The following is a 26,842-nucleotide window of genomic DNA, read 5'->3' as shown; positions in this document are numbered from 1 at the left end:
TGCTCTCTAGTCCTTGGCTGTGTGCTGTGGAGATGGCAGGACATCCCTAGGGGTGACCCAAGCCAGAGAGAGTGGACCCCAGATGCAGGACCTTCCAGGTCGCCGATGATTCTCAGACCCTGAGGGTGCGGCAGGAATAGCAGATCTGGGAACACGGGGGCTGGAACAATGTGGCCTGTGTGTTGCAGGACAGGATCAGGATGGAGCAGGTGCCGGATAATGATTATGATTCAGCTGCCCATCATCTCTGCGGAAGGGGGACGTGGAGCCACGCTCAACCTGATTTAAAGGATGCTAAAAATATATGCTATTTATTGTACATCTGCATTGCAGAACCAAAATTCTTGCTTGCTGCGGTGAAATGTACTGGCTGAGTTTGGACATAGTTTCTGAGGCCGGGAAGGGCAGCGTCTGTGTGGCTGGCACGGGACATGGATGGTGTTCTAGCAGCCCGTGGCCAGAACTGAAGAGTTGCTTCCCACAGTCTGAAATGCTGACATGCGACTCACGCTTGGAAGTGTTTTGTGGGGAGCCTCATCAGCTGACAACCCTTGCTGGGGCTAAGAGTGAGCTCGGCTCTGTTCTGCCAGGTCTTAAGACAGATCTCGTGTGATTTGGCGATGGATTCAATTACATTACATGTGGATTTGGCTAAGTGATAGGTGAGTGTATATTTTTTTTATCGGTCTCTTGAAAAGTGATTATGGTTTTTCTGAGTTCAAGTGGAAGCTCTCATCACTGACCTCCAAGTAACGGATTGGCGAGACGAACTAACTCTCCATTTCCTTTGTGCAAGAAACCGACTGTAATGGAACTGATATTTACATCCCCCTCAAAATTCATATGTTGAAATCCTAACCCCCAATGTGAGGTATAGAAGGTGGGTCTTTGGGAAGTATTTAGGTCCTATTCATGAATAGGATTGCTTCCTTTATACAAGAGACCCCAGAGAGCTCTCCCCTCACCATAGGGGTGCTCAGTGAGAAGGCTATACTCTATGAACCAGGAAGGTGTCCTCACCGGAACACAACCATGCTACCATGCTGATCCGGGGGCTCCCAGCCTCCACAACTGTGAGAAATAAATTTCTGTTGCTTATTAGCCACCCAGCCTTGGTATTCTGTTATAGCAGCCTGAGCTAAGACGCTAATGCCCATGGTCCACGGAGGCTAGTTGCCTACTGTGGCAGGAGAGGGCTGTTTGTTAGTCCACCGTGTGTGTTTGCGTCTCTCCTAACCTGTCCGTTCCATTTGATTGTATTCCAACAGTTATACATTTTGACCGCCTATTATTAAAGCCAGCAATGCAAGGATACCCAAGAAAGTGGAATGTGTTACCAATGAAAATCTCACTGCTCTGGAAAAACTCAATGAAGGAAAGTTGTTTTAAAAAGCGTTGCTAAATTATATTTGATACTTCTCAAGAATCTAGAAGGATTCTTGAATCAAGATGCTATGGACGGTCTTTAAAGTCTCATTTTGCTAAGGTAACCCAAATGCTACAACATAGAGGATATCTTATGTGAGCGGTTCGCCAAGCAAGGGGACAAGACAGCATTCTAACCGGCAAATCCATATTCAAAGACCATGCAGGCACTGGCCAAACAAAAGGACTGGTGAGTGAAAGCACATTTTAAAGATTCCTGTTAGAACACAATGTTTGCTGTATATATGTACCTTTTGGGTGTGTGATCCCCCTTTTTGTCCGAATGCATTACCGCCCTCTACTGGTCAGGAGGAAGGGACGCCACCCATGGATCCCGTGGAAGCCCCACCCACTGTTTAGTTTCAGAGCATCTATTTTCACTTAGAACGTTCAGATTTCCGGTTAAAATGCTGGCTGAAAATGTAGCCGTGGTTCCGTCAATATAATGGCATTGTTTTACATCGACAGTATTTTCATGTATTTATAGAAGAACGTTTTATAATTGGGTGATGAACACCCTCACTGCACACCCCCCCCCACACACGATTTTATTGCCTTTTAATTACACTCGGTAATATTTTAAAATAGATGTTGATTTCAGAGGCAGTGGCTTTCCCAAAGTACAGCTTCTATTCTTTGGTGCCGCCATTCACAGTGACAATGCGAAATAAAAATGGTTCTGACTAACGAAAGGGTCCATCTTGCAATGAATGGGAACAATAACGTGCGTGCTAGCGAGAGCTCGCTCCTCGCACATCACAGGACTTTTTGCAGGGAGGGAAGAGCGTTCCTGAAGGGACGTAGGCGATGCGGCAGCCTTGGCGAGATGGCGGCGGGCTCCTCCCACCTCTGCGGCAGCGTCACAATCAATAATGCAGGGCTCTGCGGCAGAGCCGCGCCTTCTTCCTCCACGGCGCCCGCAGCGCGCGCGGAGAGGCTGCTGCGTTAGCCCACTGCGCCATCTAGAGTCCGTCCGTGCTCATTGCAGGTTGGCCCTGGAAGGTCAGACACTGCCATCTAGGTGGTGCGTGGGGCAACGCGTAGCCTTCGAGAGGGGATCGAATTTAAAAACGCAAAGAAAAATGGAGCGTGCGGCTTATTAGTTTGCCTGCAAGGCGAATAATTTTAAGGCTAGAAATTCCAAGTGCCAATCGTGTAAACTTGAATAATGGCTAGCAAGCATCTGCCAGTCATTTTGGGGTACCAGGGCTATGCCAAGGAGTCTCATCAGTCTTCACTTTCACGTAACACAGCCTCGTAGGGAAAAATCCGTGTAAGCATACACCCAGTTAAATTTGAACTTCTGGTCAACCACGAACAACATTTTTTGTGTAAGTGTGTCCCATATATGGTTGAAATTTTTAAGCGGGCATCCTATTATTTTTATTAGCTAAATCTGACATCCCTATAGGGAAACAGATGATTGCAGTACAGGCCCAGGGGTGGTGCACAAAAGGTTTGAGGAACTTTGGGGTGCTGATTGGGATGGCTTCTCAGGGGAAAGTCACTTATGCAAGTGGTTCACCAGACCAGGAGACGGTAGGCAGGTTGGGCAGCATAAGAAAAGGCAAGAGGCTGGGGGCGTGGAGGGGAAAGCTCACAGCACAGCAGTTTTGTGCCCCTAGAGCACAGGGGTGAGGAGGGGACAGGCCCAACGGGAGCTTGCTGCAACACAGAGGGCCTCTACCGTGTTACCCAGGAGCTGGATTTCCTCCTGTATGCAAGGGGGAGTGAAAGAAAGGTTTCTCTTCTTCCTTTCTTCCCTTCCTTCCCTTCCTTTCCGATTTTCTTTTTAAGTAGTCTCTACACCCAGCATGGGGCCCAAACCCACAACCGCAAGATCAAGAGTCCCATGCTCCACCTACTCAGCCAGCCGAGCGCCCTGAAAGAAAGGTTTTGAGTAGGAGAGTCACATGGTCAAATTTGTTTTTAAGGAGGTAAATCTGGCACAGTATTGAGGATGAAACAGGGGGGCTAAGAAGCCCAGAAGAGGGGTTGGGGGAAGGCTGTCTAAGGTCAGTGAGCTAATAAGTAGAACTTGGATGTGAACTGGGGTCTTCTGGCTCTAAGTCCAGCCTGCCTGTCACCTGGCCAAGGGGCCTGCCCTTTCATTGGATTAGGATTCCCACCTGCAATCATTTTTAAGATCAGGAATGCCATACCACGTTGTGCATGCTGCTCTTCTCTGAAAGATGAGCTCCACCCACATTTGGAAATAGGGGAAAGAACCCCATCCTCGCCTTCTCTCCTCTCCTGCTTCTCATGTGGCGTCCTTGGTGCCTGCCTCCAATTAACTCAACCCTCTTTCCCACGCAAACCGGACTAACACGGCCAAGTGACAAAGAGAATTAGATCCCTCTGAGGTATTTGGTCTTGTTTTCCTTAGGCCACAGCGTCACTTTTTGATGCCCTGGGAACGAGGCGAGGGCACCTGCTTCTTTTCTAAAGACGCTGCTGTGAGCCCCCACGCAGATGGCAGGGCCAGGTGTTTTGTGGTTGTTAGGGGCTGCTTGTTCTTGGATATGGTTCGCTAAAAGCTGGACGGGAGGGGGCCGATGACAGTGCCTTAGCATAGGGCAGCCACTCAGAGAACAGAATGCACAGGTGTTGGTAGACCAGGCTCGCGCAGGTTAGTGGAGGAAGCAGTGAAAATACACCTGCTCTCTCAGGCTGTGCCACAAAAATCACGGCGCAATCTTGAGGCTGGAGCTTTGTAAAAAGATTGGGATACGTTTAAGATGAAGACATAAAAGGGGGCGCATGGGTGTCTCAGTTAAGCCTCCGAGTTGGGCTCAGGTCATGATCTCACGGTTTGCGGGTTCGAGCCCCACATTGGGCTCTGTGCTGTCAGCTCAGAGACTGCTTGGGATTCTTTTTCACCTTCTCTCCCTGCCCCTGCCTCACTTTTGCTTTCTCTTTCAAAACAAACGAACACACTTAAAAAAAAAAAAAAAAGAAGAAGAAGAAGAGGGGCACCTGGGTGGCTCAGTCGGTTAAGCATTTGACTCTTGGTTTCAGCTCAGGGCAAGATCTCACGGTTTGTGAGTTCAAGCCGCACGTGGGGCTGGCTGCTGTCAGCACAGAGCCTGCTTCGGATCCTCTGTCTCCCTCTCTCTCTGCCCCTCCCCAACTTGTGCCCTCTCAAAAACTAGTGAGCATTAAAAAAAAGATGAAGACATGTAGGAAAAAGGTAAGAAGTGCAATAATTAGTAATAGTTAGAAAATGAGCATAAAAAGATGCAGTGAATACATGTATACAACATGATAGTCGTGCTTCGCTATGGTAGTAAGAGTGTGATTTTAAAAGGAGTCCTTTTAATGTTTCTTTATTTTTGACACAGAGACAGAGCATGAACGGGGGAGGGGCAGGGAGAGAGGGAAACACAGAATCCAAAGCAGGCTCCAGGCTCTGAGCTGTCAGCACAGAGCCCAACGCCGGGCTCGAACTCACAGACCTCGAGATCATGACCTGAGCTGAAGTCGGACACTCAACCTACTGAGCCACCCAGGCGCCCCTTAAAAGGAGTCCTTTTAAATGACCAACAAATGTTCGTTGAACACCTGCCGTGTGCATGTCCTTCCGCACTGTTATGCCTGCGGTAGCAATCTGGCTGGAAAAATTACTGAATTATTAGCGATCGGGTTGCAGGCCCTGCTGGGAGAGGGCAGTGAACCAGAGGCGGTGGTGCAGAGGTCCCCAGCTTCCATTTTGGTTCTGAGGCCTGTGAATTTTCAGGGAAGAGAACCCAGTCAGGGAGCATAGCAATCTTGCGAGACTTAGAGGGTTTGTAGCAAGCATGACGGGACTCTACAAGTCATGTAGCGGAGTGTAGGAAACGTCCATTTTCGTCATTTTCTTCAAATTAAAATTAAACACTTATTAAATTAAATTAATTGATTAAACTTTAATTAAAATTAGAATTAAAATTAAAGCAGGCTCTGAACCACCCCCCGCCCCGCCCCCGCTCCGCCCCGTCTCCTCTCCATCTGGAAAGAAATTTATTCCGAGCTATCATTGGTGCGTTCTTTGCGGCCTCCAATACCAGCGCAGACACGATCAGAGGCTGAGAAACAAGCCAGGAGGCCTCGCTGGTGCCCAGGAAAGAGGCCAGGCCCCTGGTCTTCGCTTTCCGAGCTCCCCGCCCACACACCCCGATGCTCCGGGTCTGCGCGCGCACTGGAGGCTTTGCAGGCGCACAGACGTCTGCAGGACCCTGGCTGATTGCAGAGCCTGGATCTGCTTCCAGAAAGCACCGTTGAACACCGAGTCCCTCTGGGCTTTGAGGCTGTCACTGCTATGGCCTGAGCGGCCATGTGGCCTTGCTCGTGGCCTCCTCAGAAGCCAAACAAAAGATGTACCCATCCTGCGGTGTTGCCTTGAGCATCAGGCGAGTCAGTGCGGACACAGCCCCCAGCACAATGAAGGGACCCCTGAGCCCTCCCTGTTAGCGGTTACATTCCATCTCGTTTCACCCGTGCGAACCCGGACCCTCCCTCGCAGCGCACTTTCAGCGTGTTCCTGTAACCAACAGGGTCTCCTTCCCACAACTGCCACGAGAGGGGAGAAAGGAAGAAGGTGTGGGTTTGGACCTTTGCCTGTCTGGGCGGCTGATCGTCCCAGGGGAAGGGAATGTTCTAGCTGTGATGATGCTCCTGATAGCAGGATTTGGGGAATCTGGTGGGAAGGGCAAGTGGGCTGTGCTCTTAGCAGATGCAGGTCGTCACCATCAGAGATGAACATTTTGCCGGTGGAAAGAGCACTGGAGCCGGAGTCTTCCCCAGCTCTCCAGTCGGCTTCAGCTCTCAACTCTCTAAGTGCCATTTCCTCAGAGATGTCCTCTCTGCTCCCTGGTCTCAATTAGCTCCTCCCTGTCATTCTTTCTTGGACTCTCTTGTTCTTTGTTATTAGCCTTTACTCAGTTTTTAGTTATGGATACTTTGTGTGTGTGTTTGGCGACTTCTCTCCCAGTAGATTATATATAGCTCTAGAGGGCAGGGATTAAGTGTGTTTTATTGACCAAGCACAATCACTTAACTTCAAGTTTTTACTGTGTCAAATGAGGAAGGTTAATACTGCTTTTGCCTACCTCACTGAGCTGTGAAATTAATAAAGATAATAATGTGAAACTTCCTTGTAAATCATAAAACGTGATGCAAATATTAGCTCTGCTCAGCGCCATGTCCGTTTGAATGCACATCCCAAGCTTGTGCATCGGGCTCCTGGACGGATGAGCATTTTGTTAGATGAGATAATAAAGGAAAGTTCTCAGTACAGGATGCACCCCACGGTAGCTCTTATTGTCGGAAGTCGAAGAGGACAGCCCCAACCTCTAAAAATGTCATATTCCCTTAGTCCACCTGTAGTAGGCTTGAAATAGTTAACTAGATGCATGCCCACGGCTGGGGACATGTAAACGTGTGACAGTGAGTAACCGCGAACCAATCAATTCTCTACACTTCAGTGGGGGAGGGGGCTAAAAGTTATCAGCCAAGATGTTCCTTTCCTCCCAAGACGCAAGGATAGTGAGTAGGATGCCTTCCCCTGCCCTGTGCAGAGAGATTACAGAGGGAGGGAAGACATTTCCAGAAAGATGGCAGCTGCTTTCAGAATTTCACAGAGAGCGAATGGGAGGAGCATGCACAGATAGGGGCAGTGTCACATTCGGAACCGTGGGTGCTGGGGCAAGAGGGATGGAGTTGACCAGTACGCTGGTCCTCAGCCGGGGCTCCTTTGCTTTGGATGGACCAGCTAGGAGATGAGAAAAAAATCCATTCCGATGGCCAGTGTGGGACATGAATCACTGAGGCTGGGAACTCAAAGATCAAACAGTCTTAAGCCAGAAAGATAGAAGAAATAGATTGGACTGGACCAAAACAGACACATTTTCCTTCACTAGGTCTTTCTCAGGTTTAATCCTGTTTCTTAGGGAGGAAAGCTAAAGAATTGACATCACAACCACACTGGGTATTCCTTGCTGTTTGGTGCGATTATAATTATGGTTTAATTGACTACTTAGTAATCTATGTGGAGTTTGTTTGCACCTTATGGAGTTCCTGGCTCTCTGAAGCCCCCAGATTCCCTGTTGTTGGCAGAGGTCCCAGATTTTACCCAGCCCCTTGGCACTAGGCTTTACTTACTGTGTCTTTGTTTTTCTTAATGTTTTTGATTTGGGAGAGGGGGAGAGGGGGAGAGGGGGAGGAGTAGAAAGGGAGACACAGAATCTGAAGCGGGCTCCAGGTTCTGAGCTGTCAGCACAGAGCCTGACAAGGGGCTCGAACCCACGAACCATGAGATCATGACCTGAGCTGAAGTCTGATGTTCAACCAACTGAGCCACTCAGCCACCCCAACAGTCTTTGTATAGCTGTGACTGCTTGAACGAAACAAAGGTGAGCAGAACACCTAGCAGAGGTCAGGTAACAGAAAAGATAGGATGTGTAAAGGGTCAAAGAGAACAGGGATAGGCCTTGGGATGGGGGCAGGATGGTGGGCCAGACATGGGGTCCACGAGAGGACAAAGCCCCAATGCAGAGGCAAATCAAGATGCATAAGCCAAGACCAAGGCTGAGAAGGTGGGATGAACAAAGGTCACACACAACTGAACACAGGAGGAGATGGGCTGGTGGCCGCACACACCACAGAGGTGCGATTTAGGAGGAGGAAGAGGGGCACAGACCTGTCATAAAATTTTTTTCTTCAATCTTAATTTGTTCAGCGATTGCTAACAGCGTAATTGTTTTATCTTAGCCCAAAAAGATGGGGGTTAACTTGACTTCATCTGTCATGGGGCCGTGGCCCCAGAGAGGGCCTTCTCTCAGGCCGGATACTCTAGGTGCCCACCCATGTTCCATCTCCAGTCCTGAGCCAACTGGTGTGAGAAACGCGCCGGGATGAAGTTAAGTGTAGGGCACCGTGGGGGCGTCTGAAGGAAAATCAGGAGCCGTTGGGGGTGGGGGGGTGTTCAGGGAAGGCCTTTGGCACCCCGTTTTCGTTGTGAAGGGAGAACTCCAGAACAGGCTGTGGTTGGGGCTGGGGGAGCAGAGACCAGGCCAGCGCTCTGTGCTCCAGGGCCTGGGAGAGAGAGGGCCTGGGGCAGGGCAAGCCTAGGATGGAGAGGCTGAGGGTGAGGAAGGCGAACGTGTCCAGCTGTACCATTTAGCCCAAGGGGAGACTCTGATCTCTGGGAACTGGTGGAACAGCTACTCAAAGAAAAGTTACCACCCGACCTACCCTTCTTAGTCCCGGAGGAGAGCGCTCACACCCTCCTGACACTCCACGCCCACCCTCCCTCGGGAAGGTAAATAGGAGGAGAGTCTGCGAAAGAAAACAGGGTATTAAAGCAGCTCCGTGAGAGCTAAAGCCCAGCTGAGAGTGTGAGCACGAGGTCGGTGTCCCGCTGAGGAGACAGAGGGCAGCTTTGTGTGGGGCCCCAGCCGCCTCCTATCTCCCTGCTGCTGGTTCCTGGGGAACATGCGGGGGCTCCTGCTTTCCACACTCCTGGGCGCTGCTCTGGCACAGGTAAGCTCCCCCCCTCCTCACCGCTTCCCCTCAGGAGTTTCAGATTTCTCCAGGTCAGAAATTAAAAAGGAAGAAGATGGGGGCGGGGGGGGGGGGTAAATACCTTGTGGGAACACTTCATGCCAAACGGGGAGCCATTTTCCTCTCCAAATAAAAGTTGTGTTTAGTTTAGAAGCTTCGGGAAAGAAGTGGAAAACATTTCTTCCGTTCAGGTAACGGCACCGAATCCACTTTCGATATATTTGAACAGCTCCCAGACTTGAATAGTGTATATTTTTGGGGGGGGGGTACGACACACACCGCGTGGTCCGGAGGCGGCCGCCGGGGTGAAGGAGCCCCTTCATCTGGGCTCCAGGCTGGGGCTCAACTTTCCGTGGCTGTGTGCGAAAGGTGCAGAGAGCCACTGGAAAAAATGATTCTGACGACTTCCTTCAGCTAAGCCTGTCCTTGTTTGAAAGGAGCACTTGGGCTAAACGTTTATATTTTTAAAACGTTCTGTTACTTTGTCTCTTCTCAAGTCATGCGTTTCTCCCTTTTCATGAAAAGGAAGCGGTCCGTGAAGACTTGGGAATAGTTTCAAGCAACAGACCAAAGGGAAATTTAATTTGAGAGGAGCAAGTCGTTGCCTTGGGATTTTTTAATAAGAAGATGAAAACAGGGTGACTTGTGTATGTGGATTTATTTACATGGAGGAGGTTACTGCTTGCACAGAGGACAGAGCTTTCGAAACCTTCCAGTGGTTGGGGAAACATGGACGTGTCTGGGAGTTAGTAGCCCAGTAGGGCGCTCAATTGTGTTTTAGGAAGCAGGAGATTGAAATTTGTTATATAGGATATGGAGATTTCAGACTGTAGAAGAATCCTAACAAGAATGCCACTGGTGTGGTTTGTCTCCACTGCTATATGGAGGGGCACATTTTCTCCAGGGGAGGTGAGACGGAGCTGTCTCCCGCTCCACCCTTCTTGAGAAAAGGCCCGTTGTTGTTGTGGATTGAACAGCACCTATCCCGACAGAGAGGTGTCCAAGATAAAAAACAAAAACAAACACAAAGAGGTTAAGACACGGCAACAAGAAAGTATTATTTTGCTTAATTTTGTCATTATGAACTTTTGAGGAATAATACCTACTCCTTGTTGAATGTCTGCTACGTGCCGAGCACCGTGCTAGGTACTTTAGTCATTATCTTAATCCTCAAAATAACCTTAGACGTGGATTATTATTATTATGAATCCCATTTTACAGAGGAGGATTGAGGCTTAAAGATCAAATAAATGATAGTCACCTGAGATCACAGAGCTGTACCAAATCTCAGCGCTGGTGTAAAAACCCTTTGTTTCTGGTGCAACAGAAGAGCCTATATTGGTGTCCCAAAAGAGTTCTGTTCCATTTCTTCTCTGTCGCACCGAGTCTTGAAAGATGGTTTCACTGGAGATAGAACACCAGGTTGACAGTTGTTTCTTTTTGTTTTTCCTTTCAGCATTGGGTCTTATTCTCCACCTCCCCCCACCTTCCTTTTTTTTTTTTAAAGGCTTATTTATTTTTTTCCCAGAGAAGCTTTAAGGTCACAGCAAATTTGAGAGGAAGGTAAAGAGATTTCCTGTCTACCACTTGCACGGCCTCCCCGCTTATTAACATCCTCCACTAGAATGGTACCTTTGTTACAACTGATGAGCCTACGTTGATAGATCAGTATTACCTAAAGCCCATAGTTTACCTTGGGGTTCACGTTTGGTAGTGCCCATCCCAGGAGTTTGGACAAATGTACGATGACACGTATCCGGCATCACAGGATCATGGAGTAGTTTTGCTGCCTTAAAAATCCTCTGTGCTCCACCCCATCCCCCAATCCCTGGCAGCTAGTGATCTTTTTAGGGTCTCCGTAGTTTTGCCCTTTTCCAGAATATCCTATAGTTGGAATCATACAGTAAGTAGACTTTTCAGATTGGCTTCTTTCACTTAATAATATGGGTGTCTTTTCATGGGTTGATAGCTCATTTCTTTTTCGTACTGGATAATCCATTGTCCGGATCATAGTTTATCCAAGGCACCTACTGAAGAGTATCTTGGTGTCCTTTTGATGGGAAGTCAGAGCTCTCTCGTTGTTATTCTCTTGTATGTAATGTAATGCTTCTCTTTACAGAGTAAAGTACAGAGTAAAGTTATGCTTTTCCGAGTACACTTTCAAGATTTTCTCTTTATCCTTGGTTTTCAACAGTTACCTTGTGGCCTCAGAGATTGTATAGAAATGTTTCAAGACAGGAAAGCGAAGCAGGTGTCCCCAGGTGGGCAGTGTGGAGAGTAGGCATTTCCTTGAAAGGAAGCAACATGAGGAAAAGCATGGAGGAGGAAAGGGACCTGGTGAGGCTCGTAAGCAGTAAGGTGGAGGAGGAGAGTGCATTGAAAGCGAAGGCTGGAGAGGAAGGCATGAACCCGCACAGGCTTCAGATAGCATGCTCAGAATTTTGCACTCTATGCTGTAGCAGTAGGGAACCACTGGTGCCCTGTACAAGGAGGGGTAGTAGAATCAGACAGGTTTTCTAAACAGATCCCTCCAGCAGAAATATGGCAGATTCATTTGAGGAGTCATTATTGAGGGAGGAAGACTAGTTAGGAAGTTATTGCAATAGTACTCAGTAGCCACGCAGAAGGGGGTAGAGTGGCTACTTGTAGGAATAGGAGGACAATTCGCATTAGGCACTGAACGGCTATGGGAAGTGTGGGAGACGACGACAAGGAGGATTCCCGGCATCCTGACTCCAAACGTTGGAGAAGCTATCCAGAAGGGGGAGGGGGGAGGGCAGAGACAATGAGTTTGGGGAATGAATTTTTCCCATGGGACATTCTAGTGGCACTGTCTCATAGGTAGTCAGCTGTATGGCTGTAGAGCTTGGTGGAGAACTCCTGGATGGAAATTTGGTTTCGAAGCTTGCACAGGGTGGAAATGGAAGGCAAGGGGGTAGAGGAGATTGCCAAGACACTGTGTAGAGTGAGAAAAGACAGCAAGGTCACAGAACACCAGTTAGTCTAAGTGTAAGTCAGATTTGGGGTAATAGGAGTCTGCAGAGGAGAGTGAGAAAGTAGATTGAGAGGTAGGGGTAGACCTGGGAGGGTCTGGCGTCATGAAAGCCAGGGGAGAGGAGAGGATTAAGAGTCAAACAGGGGGCACCTGGGTGGTTCAGTTGGTTAAGCATCCTTCTGACTTTCGATTTCGGCTCAGGTCACGATCTCCCAGTTCGTGGGATCGAGCTCCACATCTGGCTCTACACTGACTGCCCTCATGCTCTCTCTCTCCAAAATAAATGAAGCATAAAGAAAAAAAAAAAAGTCAAACACCTTAGAGAGGGGGCAAGAGGAAAACAGAGGGATTCCATGAACATGAGCCCAGCTGGGAGGCCAGTGAATCTGGCAGGAAGGCCCCGGCAACCATGGCTGAACCAAGGCAAAATTGAGAAGAAGACACTGTTTCTACTCCCTTCTCCACTTCTGTATTTCCAGTCCCCGCCACCACCTCCTCCAGAATCCCAGCACAGTTTATCCTCAAAATCTATCCTCACGTGGTCTCTTCAGCTTGAATTGTAGCTGAGAGGGTTGCTCTGGGGAATTCGTGTTACCAGTGATAAGCAAAAGGGCTGAGGTTGTAAGGGTGGAATTTCAAACTCATACTCTTAAATGTAGGATGTTTTGGGTTGGAAAGAGGTTTAGATTTCTGGATCAGTGCAAGTGCCTTCAGGCTATCAAATAAATTGAGGGTTAATTATAGAAATTACTTGCCAGGCACTGTGCTAGGTGCCAGTATTAATTACAATGAACCACAAAGTCCCTGAGGATGGGTAGCTTTAAGCGTGTGGAAAAGACAGACACTTACACAAATGGTTTCAATTCAAGAGCATGTAAAAGAGAGGGGGGTGGGGGGTGGGGAGAGATCGTAAGAAGTTTTCTGGAAAAGGCCATAGCTAAACAGAGCTGGATGAAGAGTGAGGGCCAGTGAAGAACGTTAGAGCCGGATGGAACAGCATCAGCTATTCAGGGAACGGCCGACACTTGAACTTGCCAGAACCTAACGGATGCTAGGAATGCGGGAGATTGAGGAGGGCCCTGAATGCTGTGCTTAGGAGCTTGGACTTTCCCAAGTCAGTCACTTTCGGGTGTGAGGGATGAAGGAGAGGAGCAGGTGAGGTCCATTTTCAGCTTCCTGGCTTGGGGAGCTCAGTGGTTGGCCCCACCATTCTCTAAAAAGGGAACTAGGTGAGGAGCAGTCTGTTGTGGGGAAGGAGAAAGGGAGATCCTCGTGGGACAGCAAAGTGGATATACCCAGGGGAAATTAATGAGTTGTAAGCTTAGGGGGAGAGGCCTTGGCTGGAGAGGAGAGACAGATGAAGATTAGGGGGTTTGTTTAGTATCAAAGCTGGCTTGTGGTGGGACCCGGACGAGGGAAGGAGCGAAGGTCAGGGTTGAGAGCTCGGGCTCTGAAATCTGCCTGTCTAGTTTAAATCCCTCTTCTACTGCTTGATGTAGGACTTACGACAGGTTAAACAATCTGAGCTTCAGTGGCCTCATTTATAAAATGGGGTGTATGGTTTCCTCCTGCTCCTGTAACCCGTTACCACCGATTTAGCGGCTTAAAACAACACAAATTTATTATTTTACACTTCTGGATATCTGTAGTGTGAAAATGGGTATTAGAGGGCTAAAATCAAGGGTCAGCAGGGCTCTTCCTTCTGGAGGGTCTAGGCGAGAGTCTGTTCTTTGCCTTTGGCAGCTTTTTAAAAAAGCTTAATTACTTATTTTGAGAGAGAGAACGGGAGAGAGGGCAGGAGACAGAGACAGAATCCCAAGCAGGCCCCGAGCCATCAGTACAGAGTCCCTTACAGGGCTCAAATCCACGAGCTTTTGAGGTCATGACCTGAGCTGAAGTCAGACACTTAACCAACTGAGCCACCCAGGTGCCCCTGCTTTCTACAGCTTCTTTTTCCTTTTTAATGTTTTTATTTATTTTTGAGAGAGAGAGAGAAAGAGCAAGCGGGCGGGAGAGGGGCAGAAAGAGGAAGACAGAGGGTCTGAAGCAAGCTCCAGGCTCTGAGCTGTCAGCACAGAGCCCGTCGCAAAGGCTTGAGCTCACGAGCCGTGAGATCATGACCTGAGCTGAATGTCGGCTCCACCAACTGAACCACCCGAGCACCCCCGCTTTCTGCAGCTTTTAAAGGCTCCTGCACTCGTGGCTCATGACCGCCTTTCAGCTGTGACATCACGCCTGCCTCTGCTTCCATCCCATCTTCTCTGACATTCCTGCCTCTTTCCCATTGAAGGATACTTATGGTTACATTGGGCCCACCTGGTTAATCCAGGATACTCTCATCTCAAGACCTTTACCTGCATCTGCAAAATCCCCTTTGCTGTGTAAGGTAGTATCTTAACAGGTTCTGGGGATTAGAACACAGGCATCTTTGAAGGAACACTTATTATGCCTACCACATGTGGCTAACAACTCCATACTCTTCTAATGAAGGCTAAATGATATTAGGTAAGGCGCTTGGCACAGAGGAGGTACCATGTTCTTTCATTCCATACACTTTATTACAGGGAATAAGACTGCAAAAAAGCTTGCCCTTTCAAGAAGCTCACATTCTTGATGCGTGACTCAGAAGATAAACAAGTAGAATACACAGGAATAAGACAGGTGGTAAGAAGGTCTGTGGGCTAAAAGGCTGGGGCAGGGTCTGTTTTACAAAGGGTGGACAAGAAGGGCCTCACTGATAAATTTGAGCACAGACCTAAGCAACTGAAAGAGTGAGCCACGAAGATACCTGCGGGAGGAACATGCTTGGAGTATTCAAAGAATGGGGAGGCCAGGTGGACATGATGTTGCAGGGCCTTCGAGGGTCATTTGGCTTTTACACCGAAATGTGAAGCCGTGAGGAAGCCACCTCTTATGAGCAAGGAGTGACATGAATTAAAGTATGATTGTAAAAAGATACACATATTTAATGTATACCATTTGATGAGCTCCAGGATAAGTATATACTCATTAAACCAAAACCACTACCAAAGCCCTAAACATATCCATCACCTCCCAGAGATTTCTCCTGCCCCTTCTATTATTGTTTGTGTGTGTGTGTGTGTGCGCGGTAAGAACATTTAACATAGGATCTACTCTCTTAGCAAATTTTAAGTATATGTATAATGCGGTAACTGTTAGCTACAGGCACTGTAGCTTATTTCATTTTAACCATTGTGCTGAGTGAAGAATCTGGAAGACGAAGGGGGAAGCAAGGAGATCCTTTAGGAGACCATTACAATCATCTAAAGTGAGAAATAATGGTAGCTTGGTGGTGATGGGGGGGTGCTATCTAATCATTTCTGATTAGAGTTGGGTACATTTTAAAGGCATAACCAACAGGATTTACTGATAGGATTGGATAGAAAATGGGAGAGAAGAGTCAAGAATGACCCGACCCCAAGGTATTCTGGAAAAGTGAAATTGGCCTGTGTTCAGCAGGGATGTGCACGGAAGGGTATCTTGGAAGGGAAATTGGGAGTTTGTTCTGGTCACACTGAGCTCGCTGTGCCTGTCAGATATCCAAGTGGAGACCCGGGGCAGTTCGCATCTGAGTTCCAAAGACAGGGCTGGTGGGAGACAGGCGATAGAGAGAGGGAGGAGCCTTCAGAGGTGTTCACCGCAGGGGGCTCCAATTAGAGAGTGAGAAGGAGCAGCGAGGAGGGAGGAGGAAGAAGAACGAGTGATGTGTGGGCAGCTGAGTGAAGAAAGGTTTACGGAAAGAGGCATGGTGACAGTTCCCGATGGATATTGCGACGCTCCCCGCTGCAATCTCCCAATTCAGGGGAAGCCTTCGGTTTCTAGAAATCTCTGAAATGAGTTTGAGGCATGCTTTCTAATGGCACCTGTGTCATCCAATGAAGTTCTGCTGCAGGGCGCAGGGCGGCGGGCCGTCAGACACGCCGCCTGAAGGGAGGCCTGGAGAAGCGTCGGAGGTGCACCAGCGTAAACAGTTCTGTCACTGGCCCTGTCAATGCCCTCGCCAGAAGCCCAGCTGCCCTCCTGGAGTGAGCCTGCTGAGGGACGGCTGCGGATGCTGTAAAGTCTGTGCCAGACAAGCAGGGGACATGTGCAACGAGGCCGACCTCTGCGACCCGCACAAAGGGCTGTACTGTGACTACTCGGCAGACGGGCCTAGGTACGAGACTGGAGTGTGTGCGCGTAAGTGTCTTCTTCGGGACCTGCCGGGACAGGTGGAGCCCAGACAGCATTCCCCCCTCCCTGTAACTGTTGATTGGAATAGTCAGCTTAGTTTGGCTAAGTTTGAGGTGGGTTTGGTTTCCACACACCGGTGGGACTGGCTTTGTCATATTGGACACCATGTGTTCAGAAACCTGTTCTTGTTAATTGCACTGACGTGATCGTGTAGTGATTCTCAGGTAATTGCCTTTAGTGATAAAAATAGGGGAAATTAGGTAAATAGAGCCTGACTTCTTAAAGTGCCACGAAATGACAGCTTTTGTCACTGTGGTCAAAAGCTCAGTCTGAATTCACCCTTTTCCGCAACTTAAAAATAATCTTGCTTGAAATGTAAGGATGTATATCCTGCTTTAATCTTAGCGTTTCCAAATGATCATCAAGTTACTGTACTTTTAAATGGAAGCAGATTTGTAAAAAGGAGGGTAGCGGGACCCCAAATCACAACCTGACCCTCAGATTTATGGATTTTAACTCTGGAGACTGATGGAGACCATCTAAACCTGCACCTTGACAATAACTCAGGATCCTGATTTAGTGAGGATTAAAAACTAAGATTTCTAGGGCACCTGGGGGGCTCGGTTGGTTAAGCATCCGACTTCAGCTCAGGTCATGATCTCATGGTCCGTGGGTTTGAGCCCCACATCAGTCTCTGTGTTGACAGCTCAGAACATGGAGCCTGCTTTGGATTCTGTGTTTCTCTTTCTCTCTGCCCTTATCCCACTCATGCTCTGTCTCTCAAAAATGAATAAACATTAAACAATTAAAAAAAAAAACAAAAAAATCTAAGATTTCTAAGGGAAGAGAGATATCCATGTTAGCTTCACATTTTAGTCAGTCTACAGAAAAGACTGTGTGGGCAGGCAAATTACTATCCGGTTTTGTTGCGAGCCTGGAATACGAACACATCTTTGGAGTATGACTGAGTGTGTAGAGCCATTCAAGTTTGATGGCCTGATGCCCCTGTCAGCACTAAACTACATTGGTTAAGAATGCAGGCACTGGGTTCAAATTCTGGACTTTATATGCTGAGCGACCTTGAGGTCACGTTGCTTAACCTCTCTGTGCCTCAGTTACGTCATATATACTTCCTCTTACAGAAGTGCTAGGAGGAACACATGAAATAATGACACAAAACCCAAAGCACCTAGCAGAATATCTGGCAGGCAGTAGACTCTTAGACATGTTAGCTATTATTTGTGGAAATTCAACAGACCTATCAGACTCTGGCATCAGGATCCTCCTTTCTCCCAAATGGTGCTGGGCAAATTATTTCATTACCCTAAAAAGCTCTTAGCGAACCGCCACTAATGAGCCAGGCACTGTGCCCAAAGAAAACAAGAAAAGATAGAGGCCCTGCCCTCACAGAGTCAAACCTTATTGTGTCAGACAGAGCTTTCCACAAGTGATTTCACATAGAATGTGATGAGTATTTTAACAGAGCATAGCCATGAGGGTGGGGGTGGAGATGACCTGAAATGGGTCACAAACTATGGCCCAGGGGCCAAATCTGGCCCAGAGCCTGTTTTTGTAAGTCACATTTTATTGGAACACAGCCACACTATTCAGTTCCGTAGTCTGTGGCTGCTTTATGATAGCGGAGCCCAGTAGTTGTGACAAAAACCAATGGTCTATAAATGCTAAGATATTTACAGGACATTTGCCAATCCATGATACAGAACAATGATTTTTAAACTTTGCTCTGAGGACCCATTTAGTCTCAGAAATGAATGAATATCCAAAGAGCTTTTGTTTATGTGTTATCTCTATTGGTATTTAGATGGATTAGAAACTTAAAAATATTACTGATCCATTTAAAAATAGAAACCCCACTGCAACTTGATAGGAATAATATATTTATGAAAATATTTTATTTTCTAAAACAAAGAAAAGATTAGTGAGAAGAATGGAGCTGTTTTACACTTGTGTACCTCTCTAATGTCCAGCTGAACAGAAGATAGCTAGATTTCCCCATCTGCTGCTGTTTTCAATCTATTGCTGTATGTTATTTTTGTTGAAATATATGAAGGAAATCCAGTCTTACATAGGTAGGTCATTGGAAAAGACAGGAATACTTTAACAGGATTTTCAGATAATTGTGAATATTCTTTTTGATATTAAAACTTGAGAAGTGGTACTTTTTAAAAAAAAAAATTTGTTTAATGTTTATTTATTTCTGAGACAGAGAGAGACAGAGCATGAACAGGGGAGGGGCAGAGAGAGAGAGAGAGGGAGACACAGAATCCGAAGCAGGCTCCAGGCTCTGAGCTGTCAGCACAGAGCCCGACGCGGGGCTCGAACTCACGGACTGTGAGACCATGACCTGAACTGAAGTCGGTTGCTCAACCGACTGAGCCGCCTAGGCGCCCCTAGAAGTGGTACTTTCTTGAAAATTAGCTGCATCATGGAATCTGAAACCCTATCAATGAACTTGGCAGAGTCTGTGACATCAAAATGCATTAGTCTATCCAAGACCTAGTTGGAATGGGTCTTTTACTCGTGTATAATTTTGTAATACCAGGCATTGGTTATTTGGAAAATACTAGTTTGGGAAAAGGTAATGTCGATGTTCCAAATATTGATATACTTTATACAAGATTAAAAAAACACATTAACCAATACCAATCTAATCATAAAAGTCTGCATATTGGGTAGCTATAGAGATCTTGGTGGTGGATATAGATTCTCCAAACTTCTAATTTTTGCTTGAAAGCCTGAATTCTGTCATTGGCCAGAAAAGTGTTTCCCTTGAAGTGACACGCTCACCGTTGATTTTCAAGAAAATGTCTGCCAAATACCTGAGTAATCATGGTTTATCTGTCAGTCATCTCTTTAGGTGAAATCCTCACTAAAAAAGTGGTTTCGTTCAGCCCCAAACTCAAACAATAGAATAGGTGCTTCTCAAGACAATACAATATCTACAGAAATGCTCTCTGTAACACTGCCTACTCTGTCACACAGGATATTAAAATGACATATATTTGGTGATTAAGATCTAGTAAAATTGGTAATTTCTACTGTTATTAGGACATTATTGAGTAAAACTAGATTTTCTTTTTTTTTTCGAAAGCACATTTATGTACAAGTGCATTGGCAGGGAAAAACACAGTACTAGCCCGTACGGTTTGATTCACGCTAAGGCTCCAGCAGCAGTTTCAGCCATCATTGCTCTTAGACCCTCAGTGCAAATACCAACACGGTGAAAAAAAGTCAGGCACATCTCAGTGTTCTGAAAGGGTTTTGACCTTGCGGATTCTCTGAAAGGGCCTCAGGTACCGCCAAGAGGCGCGAGGGGTCACACTTTTGAGAACCGTTGATCCAGGTCAAGAATACCTCTCAGAGGAGTGAAAGTTTCCTCCAATTCTCTTAACAACAACAAAATTAGTTGCTGTGCAGTACTGTAGTTAAACAAATTATGGTTTCTTCAGCCATTCACGTATCCTCATTTCCTACAAACACATCCTTGCCTATTGTTGGACATCTGGGAAACCTCAGTCTTACCAGCCACCAATCCATCTCTCAGACTTACATTCAGTGTCTCAGTGCGATACTCCTACTGATCCTGGATAGGGCCTGTACTTGGTCAGATTCTGACCAAGATTCTGAAAGTGACTGACTGGAGCAGATCGCCTACAATATAATGGAAATGTCTCATTTCCACCTTTTACACATGTTCTGAGAAAGACCCAGATGGGGCCTGAGAAGCTGAGAACACTACTTCATAAAGGAGATAGCTATTACCCCTGTGATTCATAATGGGAGGTCTGGATTATCAGTGATGGCTTCTTTGGTGATTCTGCTCTTCTCTCTTTTCAGATCTTATAGCTGTGGGATGTGAGTTCAACAGGGTACATTATCATAACGGCCAAGTCTTTCAACCCAATCCCCTGTTCAGCTGTCTCTGTGTGAGTGGGGCCATTGGATGCACACCTCTGTTCATACCAAAGCCGGCTGACGGTCACTGCTCTGGGGCTAAAGGTAGAAAGAAGTCTGATCAATCAAACTGTGGCCTGGGACCGTTCCAACAACAGCTTTCAACAAGCTACAAAACAATGCCAGGTGCTTAAAGGCATATTTAGTTCTCATGTATGGCTTCCTGTGATCTTCTTTCATGTTTCTTTTATGTACCACAGGTACTCAGTAAGTACTTATGGCTTAGTGGTCAGTCTAAGAGTTAGGTTGGGTGTGCTATCTTACTCAGTCTCTGCCTCAGATAGGTAGTTTTCTAAGTATCCCTAAAGGAAACTTTATAATGTTTTAGATTTTTCCAGTAAAATATTCCAGTTTTTAAAAGCTCTGCTCAGGTCAGAAAAACTCTTCTATGCCCCTGGCTCATTCCACTCAACCTCTTCTAAGGGAAACTGACCAAATATTGTTCACATGCACCCTGAGAAACTTTTACTTGTATTGTTATATTATGGGCAAGACGTGTGACCCATCCAGTTCCAAAAATTTTCAAAGGCAACTCCTGTGTATGACAAAAGCAGAAATGGAAGCCTGCTTATTAAAAACATTTGAGAATATGTTTTGAATTTGTAAATATTGTTTCTAAACATAGGAAACTGCTGACATACGATTATTCTTTCATTCGGTCTGAAAATGCAGCTCTACAGTTACCAACCTCTCTCTAAATAAACACACATACAGGTATTTTAAAGTAGGGTCCCCAGCTATGTATGTAGTCAGAAACCCGTAATGAGACTCTTTCTCACTCATCGTGAGCACTTGGCCATTTACAGTTAGTGTCCGTATATTCATAAATACTGCATACTGGTCTGCTTTAAGTTAACATCTTGTTTAAATGCCAGGGCATTTTGGGGACAGGAGTTTCAAAAACACCCACAAATGAAGCACAGATGAGGAAGGACTCAAAAGGGTCAGTATTCATGCCTGGTTATTATTCACAGCTCTGTGTTTTTACCCAGAAATCAAGAATGCCTTTTTATTGAAATTTGGAGCTTAGTAAATGAAAGGTGCCATGGAAATACAGGAGGAATATTTATATATGCTAAAAACTTCTAAGTACAGTTACATTATGTGGATATTTAACAAAAGCAACTATAATCAAGCAATGAATTTTAGTTATTTAAAAAACTAACTCTATGAAAAGAACATTCTCAGAGACTTCCATCATGCCAATTAATTTGAAAATAATTGAACAGGTTGTAGTGAATTTGCATTTACCATACTTGGTTATTTAGCTAACAGCACGACGCCACTAATGCTCTAAAACCTCTAAAATTATAAGCCAAGCTGTTCTTTTTTGCAAAATGTCCGGGAACAGCTGATTTTCTGAACTGGATCTGAGGGGCTCCGTCTAAGTTCTTGGGCCTCACGCATGAACCTTGCCGGTGAGAAAATGCCTTAGGGCAGCAAGTTTCCACTAGAGCATCCTTTTGGATCAAGTTCAGTCGGTCTCATTTGCGGAAGGAGAGTAGTTGCAGAGGATCATTGGAACCTGGCTGGAGGGGGTCTTACATGGTCAGTCTCAGTGGCTCGTGCTTTGCTACAAAAAGTGAGAAATTCTGCCACTGTGCTCTCTGGTAACTGAGACCACAGGTCTAGATATGTTAGTGTATGTTCAGTCTAACGTCTCTCCTCTGCTTACCTGTGAAACTGTGGTTAGGGGCTCAAAGAGCAGTTTGGGTTTTAAAAGCAAACAGTGACCAATATACACGTTAAGGTGTATTTGGGCATACTTTACTCCAGATGGCCTACGGTTGGATTCTAGCTTTTGCTCGCTCACGATGAAGCATATGCAGTGACATAATGCCCCCATGCCATGCTTTTCTCACTGCTCACCAAATACTAAACTCTTACTTTAAAAGCTCTTCTAGTCTTCTTGCTTCTTAATGTTAACTTCCTGAACTGCAGCTCTTGGCTTAACTTTTTAAGGGGGTTATTGGTAATGTGATAATCTAACCTACCTTTATTTATTGCAGATGCGTGCCAGGCTTTTAATCTGCTTCCTGCATTGAGGTCTTTAAACTGTTGTCTACCTTCCAGGTATCTTCATGTTTCTGCTTCCTCTCCCTCAGTTCCTTGTGCAATTGCAACATCCTACCGTTAATAACACTGAAAGCAGTAAAGTATCATTTATTCGAAGACGGCACACACTTCAAAGTGACTGATATTTCCTGTCAAGAAGGTAGTTGCGGGGAGGGGGGCATCTTTTCAGAGTTTTATTTTTCCATTTTGAAGTAATATAGCCAGAATTTTGCTATATTCAACTGCAGACTCAAATCACAACCTTATTCCAAGTATCCGTTTTAGGATGCATATTAACCTTAAGGAAATGCTTTGAGACAACTAAAATGTAGTGTTTAAAATGAACCAATGGCCTGACTCATTCATGAGCAGAACAAGAAGCTCCCAGTGGATTTATAAGATGGAGGAATTACTATGCACTCATTATATTCTCATTATTCACCCCCCCTTCCCCTCCCTTCTGCTAAGCATCAATCAGTGGAGGGGCTCCATCTGTCCAGCAAATTACCCACCCGCCCGTAGATCTATCTTTTCCTTTGCCATTTCTTTCTATAAGTGATTTGAAATGGCTGGCCAATGGAAAGAATACCATGGGCCTGATACCATAGGGAATGTAGCAATTAAGCTGAATGAACAGAATAGATTACACACTCACTATGACTTAGTATATGGTTATTTTGATTAGTTCAATGTAATGTAGAGAATTTTCTAAAAGACCACATTAAAACAAGTAGAGGAAAAATAACTGGCCTTAATAGTTTATTCTCAAACATAACTTTTGTATTTTAGATTTTAGCATGCCATGAAAGTTAACATTAAGACATCATTCTAATACCTTGAATTTCTTAATCCTACTAATGTCTATTTCATTTTTGAAAATAATATCTAGCAAGAGGCAAGTAGTTTGGTACTAAGAGAATGAGCTAGTAAGCAGAAGCAAATGGATACATTTACTCAGATTTTCAAAGATAAATTATCTTTATTCTTCCTAAGAAACTGTACTGTAACATTTGGCCAAAAGGTAATTTGGGGACATCTGGGTGGCTCAGTCGGTTGGGCGTCCAACTTCAGCTCAGGTCATGATCTCACAGTTTGTGAGTTCAAGCCCCGCATCAGGCTCTGTGCTAACAGCTCAGAACCTGGAGCCTGCTTCGGATTCTGTGCCTCCCTCTCTCTCTGACCCTCCCGGCTCACATTCTCTTTCTCTATCGAAAATAAACAAACATTAAAAAAAAAAAAAAGGTAATTTGAAAGTAGGAGAGAGCATGATGAATTAGACTGCACGTTTATTTTATTCTAAGTTACACTGCATAAAAGGAAAAGTTCTCATCTATTTACTATTAGCTTAAAAACAATTATTAAAAGTTGTCTGTGTGAGTACATAATTATGTATACACATGTACTTTCCCCCTTTATTTTAGCTTATAGGAATCTCCCACTTATTTGGAAAAGAAAATGTCTTGTGCAAGCAACAAAGTGGACCCCTTGCTCCAGAACCTGTGGGATAGGAATATCTGATAGGGTGACCAATGAAAATAGCAACTGTGAAATGAGAAAAGAGAAAAGACTGTGTTATATTCAACCCTGTGACAGTAACATATCAAAGAGAATAAAGGTAAAATTTAATCAGATTTAGTTTCATTGTAATTCAATATTAAGACTCCTGAAAAGTATGTGTTTTAGAGGGATAGACAGTATGCGATTCTTGTAAAAATAAAATCACCTCATTGTAACTTTTTTTTTTTTAACGTTTATTTATTTTTGAGAGAGAGACAGAGCATGAACGGGGGAGGGGCAGAGAGAGGGAGTCACAGAATCTGAAACAGGCTCCAGGCTCTGAGCCATCAGCCCAGAGCCCGACGTGGGGCTCGAACTCAGGGACCGCGAGATCGTGACCCGAGCCGAAGTCGGATGCTTAACCGACTGAGCCACCCAGGCGCCCCTCATTGTAACTCTTAAAGTCAAACGTCAAACTATTTGGGAGGAAAGCAAGTATTAATCTAATTGCATTTCATGGGGGGAAATCTTACCAAGCAGGGAGGTACTGTTAGCCTGCTGATTCTAGATACTCTAGTAGCTTAACGGTGTGGGTCTTGATCAGCCTGATTTGTTGTGGTACACCCACTATGCATGCTTTTAAAAAGCAAATCCTTTTCAGAGTCTAACTTTTAAAAAAATATGTTAATTTTATGTAGTGGAATCAAAGCAGTGGGTAAAAGATTTTGGTAGCTGTATCATAATTATAAGAACTGACATTATGAACATCAGAGTTCTGATCTTGGTTATAGATCACCAACTTGGAGGGAGAAACCACCATTTCCAAAATGCTCTGTGCTTATTAGATAGTAAATTTGCCAAAGGACTATGATAAAATATTTACCCCGGAATTGTTTGGTATAATTAGAGCTGGTCCTACTTCTAGAACAAGGCAAGATGACTGTCTCAAGAGTAAGTTTTGGAAATGCTACAAAACCTTTCTCATCCCCAAGTTATTCCCTACCATATTAAGTTGACAACTCAGTTTTAAAGGGATTAAGATATTTATTCATCCACTCAAAACTGAGTTTTGTTAGGGAATTTGCTAAGCCTTAGGTAAATAAACATCTAATAAGATGTGGCCCTTGATATTAAATAAGACAAATTTTCATTGTGGAAATTGTGGAAATGAAGGGTGGAGAGCAACAAAAACAGGGAGTGGGTCCTATGATGGAGCAAGAACAGGGAGGACAGACGTCTGGGTGGGGGGGGGTGGGGGGTGGAATTCAAAGGTAGAAAAGAGAGTGCTGATTCGCTAAGAAATATTAATGCCCTGGAAATAATTATACCTGTGTGTTTGTGCTATAAAAATGTTCTGTATACAGTTTCACTTTTCTAATGACTTCTTAATGTTATGTACCTTTTCAGATCCCTAAAGGAAAAACGTGCCAACCCACTTTCCAACTTCTCAAAGCTGAAAAATTCATCTTTTCTGGATGCTCAAGCACTCAGAGTTACAAACCCACTTTCTGTGGAGTATGCTTGGATAAGAGATGCTGTGTCCCTAACAAGTCTAAAATGATTACCATTCAATTTGATTGCCCAAATGAAGGGTCATTTAAATGGAAGATGCTGTGGATTACATCTTGTGTATGTCAAAGAAACTGCAGAGATCCAGGAGATATATTTTCTGAGCTCAAGATCCTATAAAACCAACTTTATATGGGAAAAGTTAAGTTTAGGTAATCATGTCATTACATCATAAAATTAGAATGGTTTTAAAGGGTGGCAAATCTACCTTATTGATTTAAAACAGTAAGAATGCCTACTTATTCTCAAATGACTGTATTTAAGGCAATAGAAGCTTTTAAAAAGGTTTGTTAAAAAATTATATGTAAAACTTAAAAACCTTAAAAGTGAACTCTTACTTTAAAACGTATAATTATGAAATACACAGATACTTGGTTCCATCTACATATTCCATACATAATGGAAAATTACACAATTTACAAGAAAACATTTCATTCTATAAAGTGATCTGGGATACTTTCTTGAAGATGTGTTAAAAAGTTTAAAACTCTTAAAACTAGCCTTTAAAACTTTGTGTACTTTGACAATGTAGCCTAGGATCCCATCAGATGATAATCATTACATGGTGAGCAAGATTCTAGGTTAATTCTTAAAAAGGAATAAGATTAAACTGTAAATATATTTATAGCTTCCATTGCCCTATCCTGAATATGAGTTTATTAAGGTTTCTTTTGGAAGGAGAAAGTAGAACTTCGTTGGCCATTGTTAACAACTGTAGACAACTGTAATCTAAAAGTTTATATACCAAATAATGTAAAAAATTAAATTTCCAAGATAAAGATCAAAAGCAGTATCCTTACTTTGAAAAGGAAAGAAACTTAAGAATATAACACTAAAGAAAAGCACACAATGGATTATTCTGGCTTGAAAATTGTCCCTAAAAATTACTTCCTTAAATGACAAATCTATCTATGGACTTAAAATATAAATTATTTTATTTAAAGATAAATTAACGTTAAAACCTAGAGCTGGAGATTATAGTAACGAGAACACTTTCACTAGCCTATTACAGCCATTTGCTGCAAAGTTCAGAAGAAGGTATCAGGCTAAGTAACATTCTGTTTGCTTATATAAATGGTGACAAGCAAAACCAATAATAATACTGTTTAAAAATATGGACATTTATTATTATAAAATCAACTGGTTTAATAAAAAGCATTATATTTAAAGATAATTTAATACAAATACATGTTAAAATAAATGTAAAAATTCTTTTCAGTGCAAACAGGTGGTTACCCAAACAAGAAACAAAACCTCCCTAATAGCTGTAATAAAACCTATCCCTGAAAAGTTAGTGGGTATTACACAGAAATTTATATTGTGTTCTTCTATTACTCCTCGTACTCACTTTTAAAGAATCAGGAGAATTCAACCAAATAAATTATAAATTTATTTAACAGCTCTAGTTATACCAAATAATTCCAGGGCAAATTCCAGGGCTGACAAAATAAATTATAAATAAATATATGAAAATCTGTGTAAGATTTTTATTGAAGACATGATTACCATTGTATGAATGCCTGAATATGAAACTCTAAATAAAGTAAAATGTTGAACTCTGTTTTCTCAATTTTAGAAAAGGGGAACTTTCTG

General features: G+C 44.5%; 1 protein-coding gene across 1 annotated transcript; it reads left to right on the top strand.

The window, feature by feature from the left end:
• The first annotated feature begins 361 nt into the window (after window positions 1–361).
• Window positions 362–26,805, top strand: CCN6 (cellular communication network factor 6). The gene is made up of 6 exons (XM_047103007.1): window positions 362–566; window positions 1,527–1,615; window positions 15,862–16,159; window positions 20,012–20,254; window positions 23,605–23,798; window positions 25,088–26,805. The coding sequence occupies exons 1-6, from the start codon at window positions 362–364 to the stop codon at window positions 25,367–25,369; spliced, it is 1,311 nt and encodes a 436-aa protein (XP_046958963.1). The 3' UTR covers window positions 25,370–26,805.
• The last annotated feature ends 37 nt before the right edge of the window (window positions 26,806–26,842 follow it).

Source organism: Lynx rufus, unplaced genomic scaffold (genome assembly GCF_022079265.1).
Source record: "Lynx rufus isolate CCGP_SWC_20201006 ecotype Redwood Valley unplaced genomic scaffold, mLynRuf1.p SCAF_6, whole genome shotgun sequence".
NCBI lineage: Eukaryota > Metazoa > Chordata > Mammalia > Carnivora > Felidae > Lynx > Lynx rufus.
The sequence above is the reverse complement of the archived record's forward strand: the minus strand, read 5'-3'. Positions and strand labels throughout refer to the sequence as shown.

Coding starts and splice junctions, on each gene's coding strand:
- CCN6 (XM_047103007.1), top strand. CDS start 362: ATGTACTGGCTGAGTTTGGACATAGTTTCTGAGGCCGGGAAGGGCAGC. Junction 1,616..15,861: donor CTGGCCAAACAAAAGGACTG/GTGAGTGAAAGC, acceptor CATCCAATGAAG/TTCTGCTGCAGGGCGCAGGG. Junction 16,160..20,011: donor CGAGACTGGAGTGTGTGCGC/GTAAGTGTCTTC, acceptor CTCTCTTTTCAG/ATCTTATAGCTGTGGGATGT.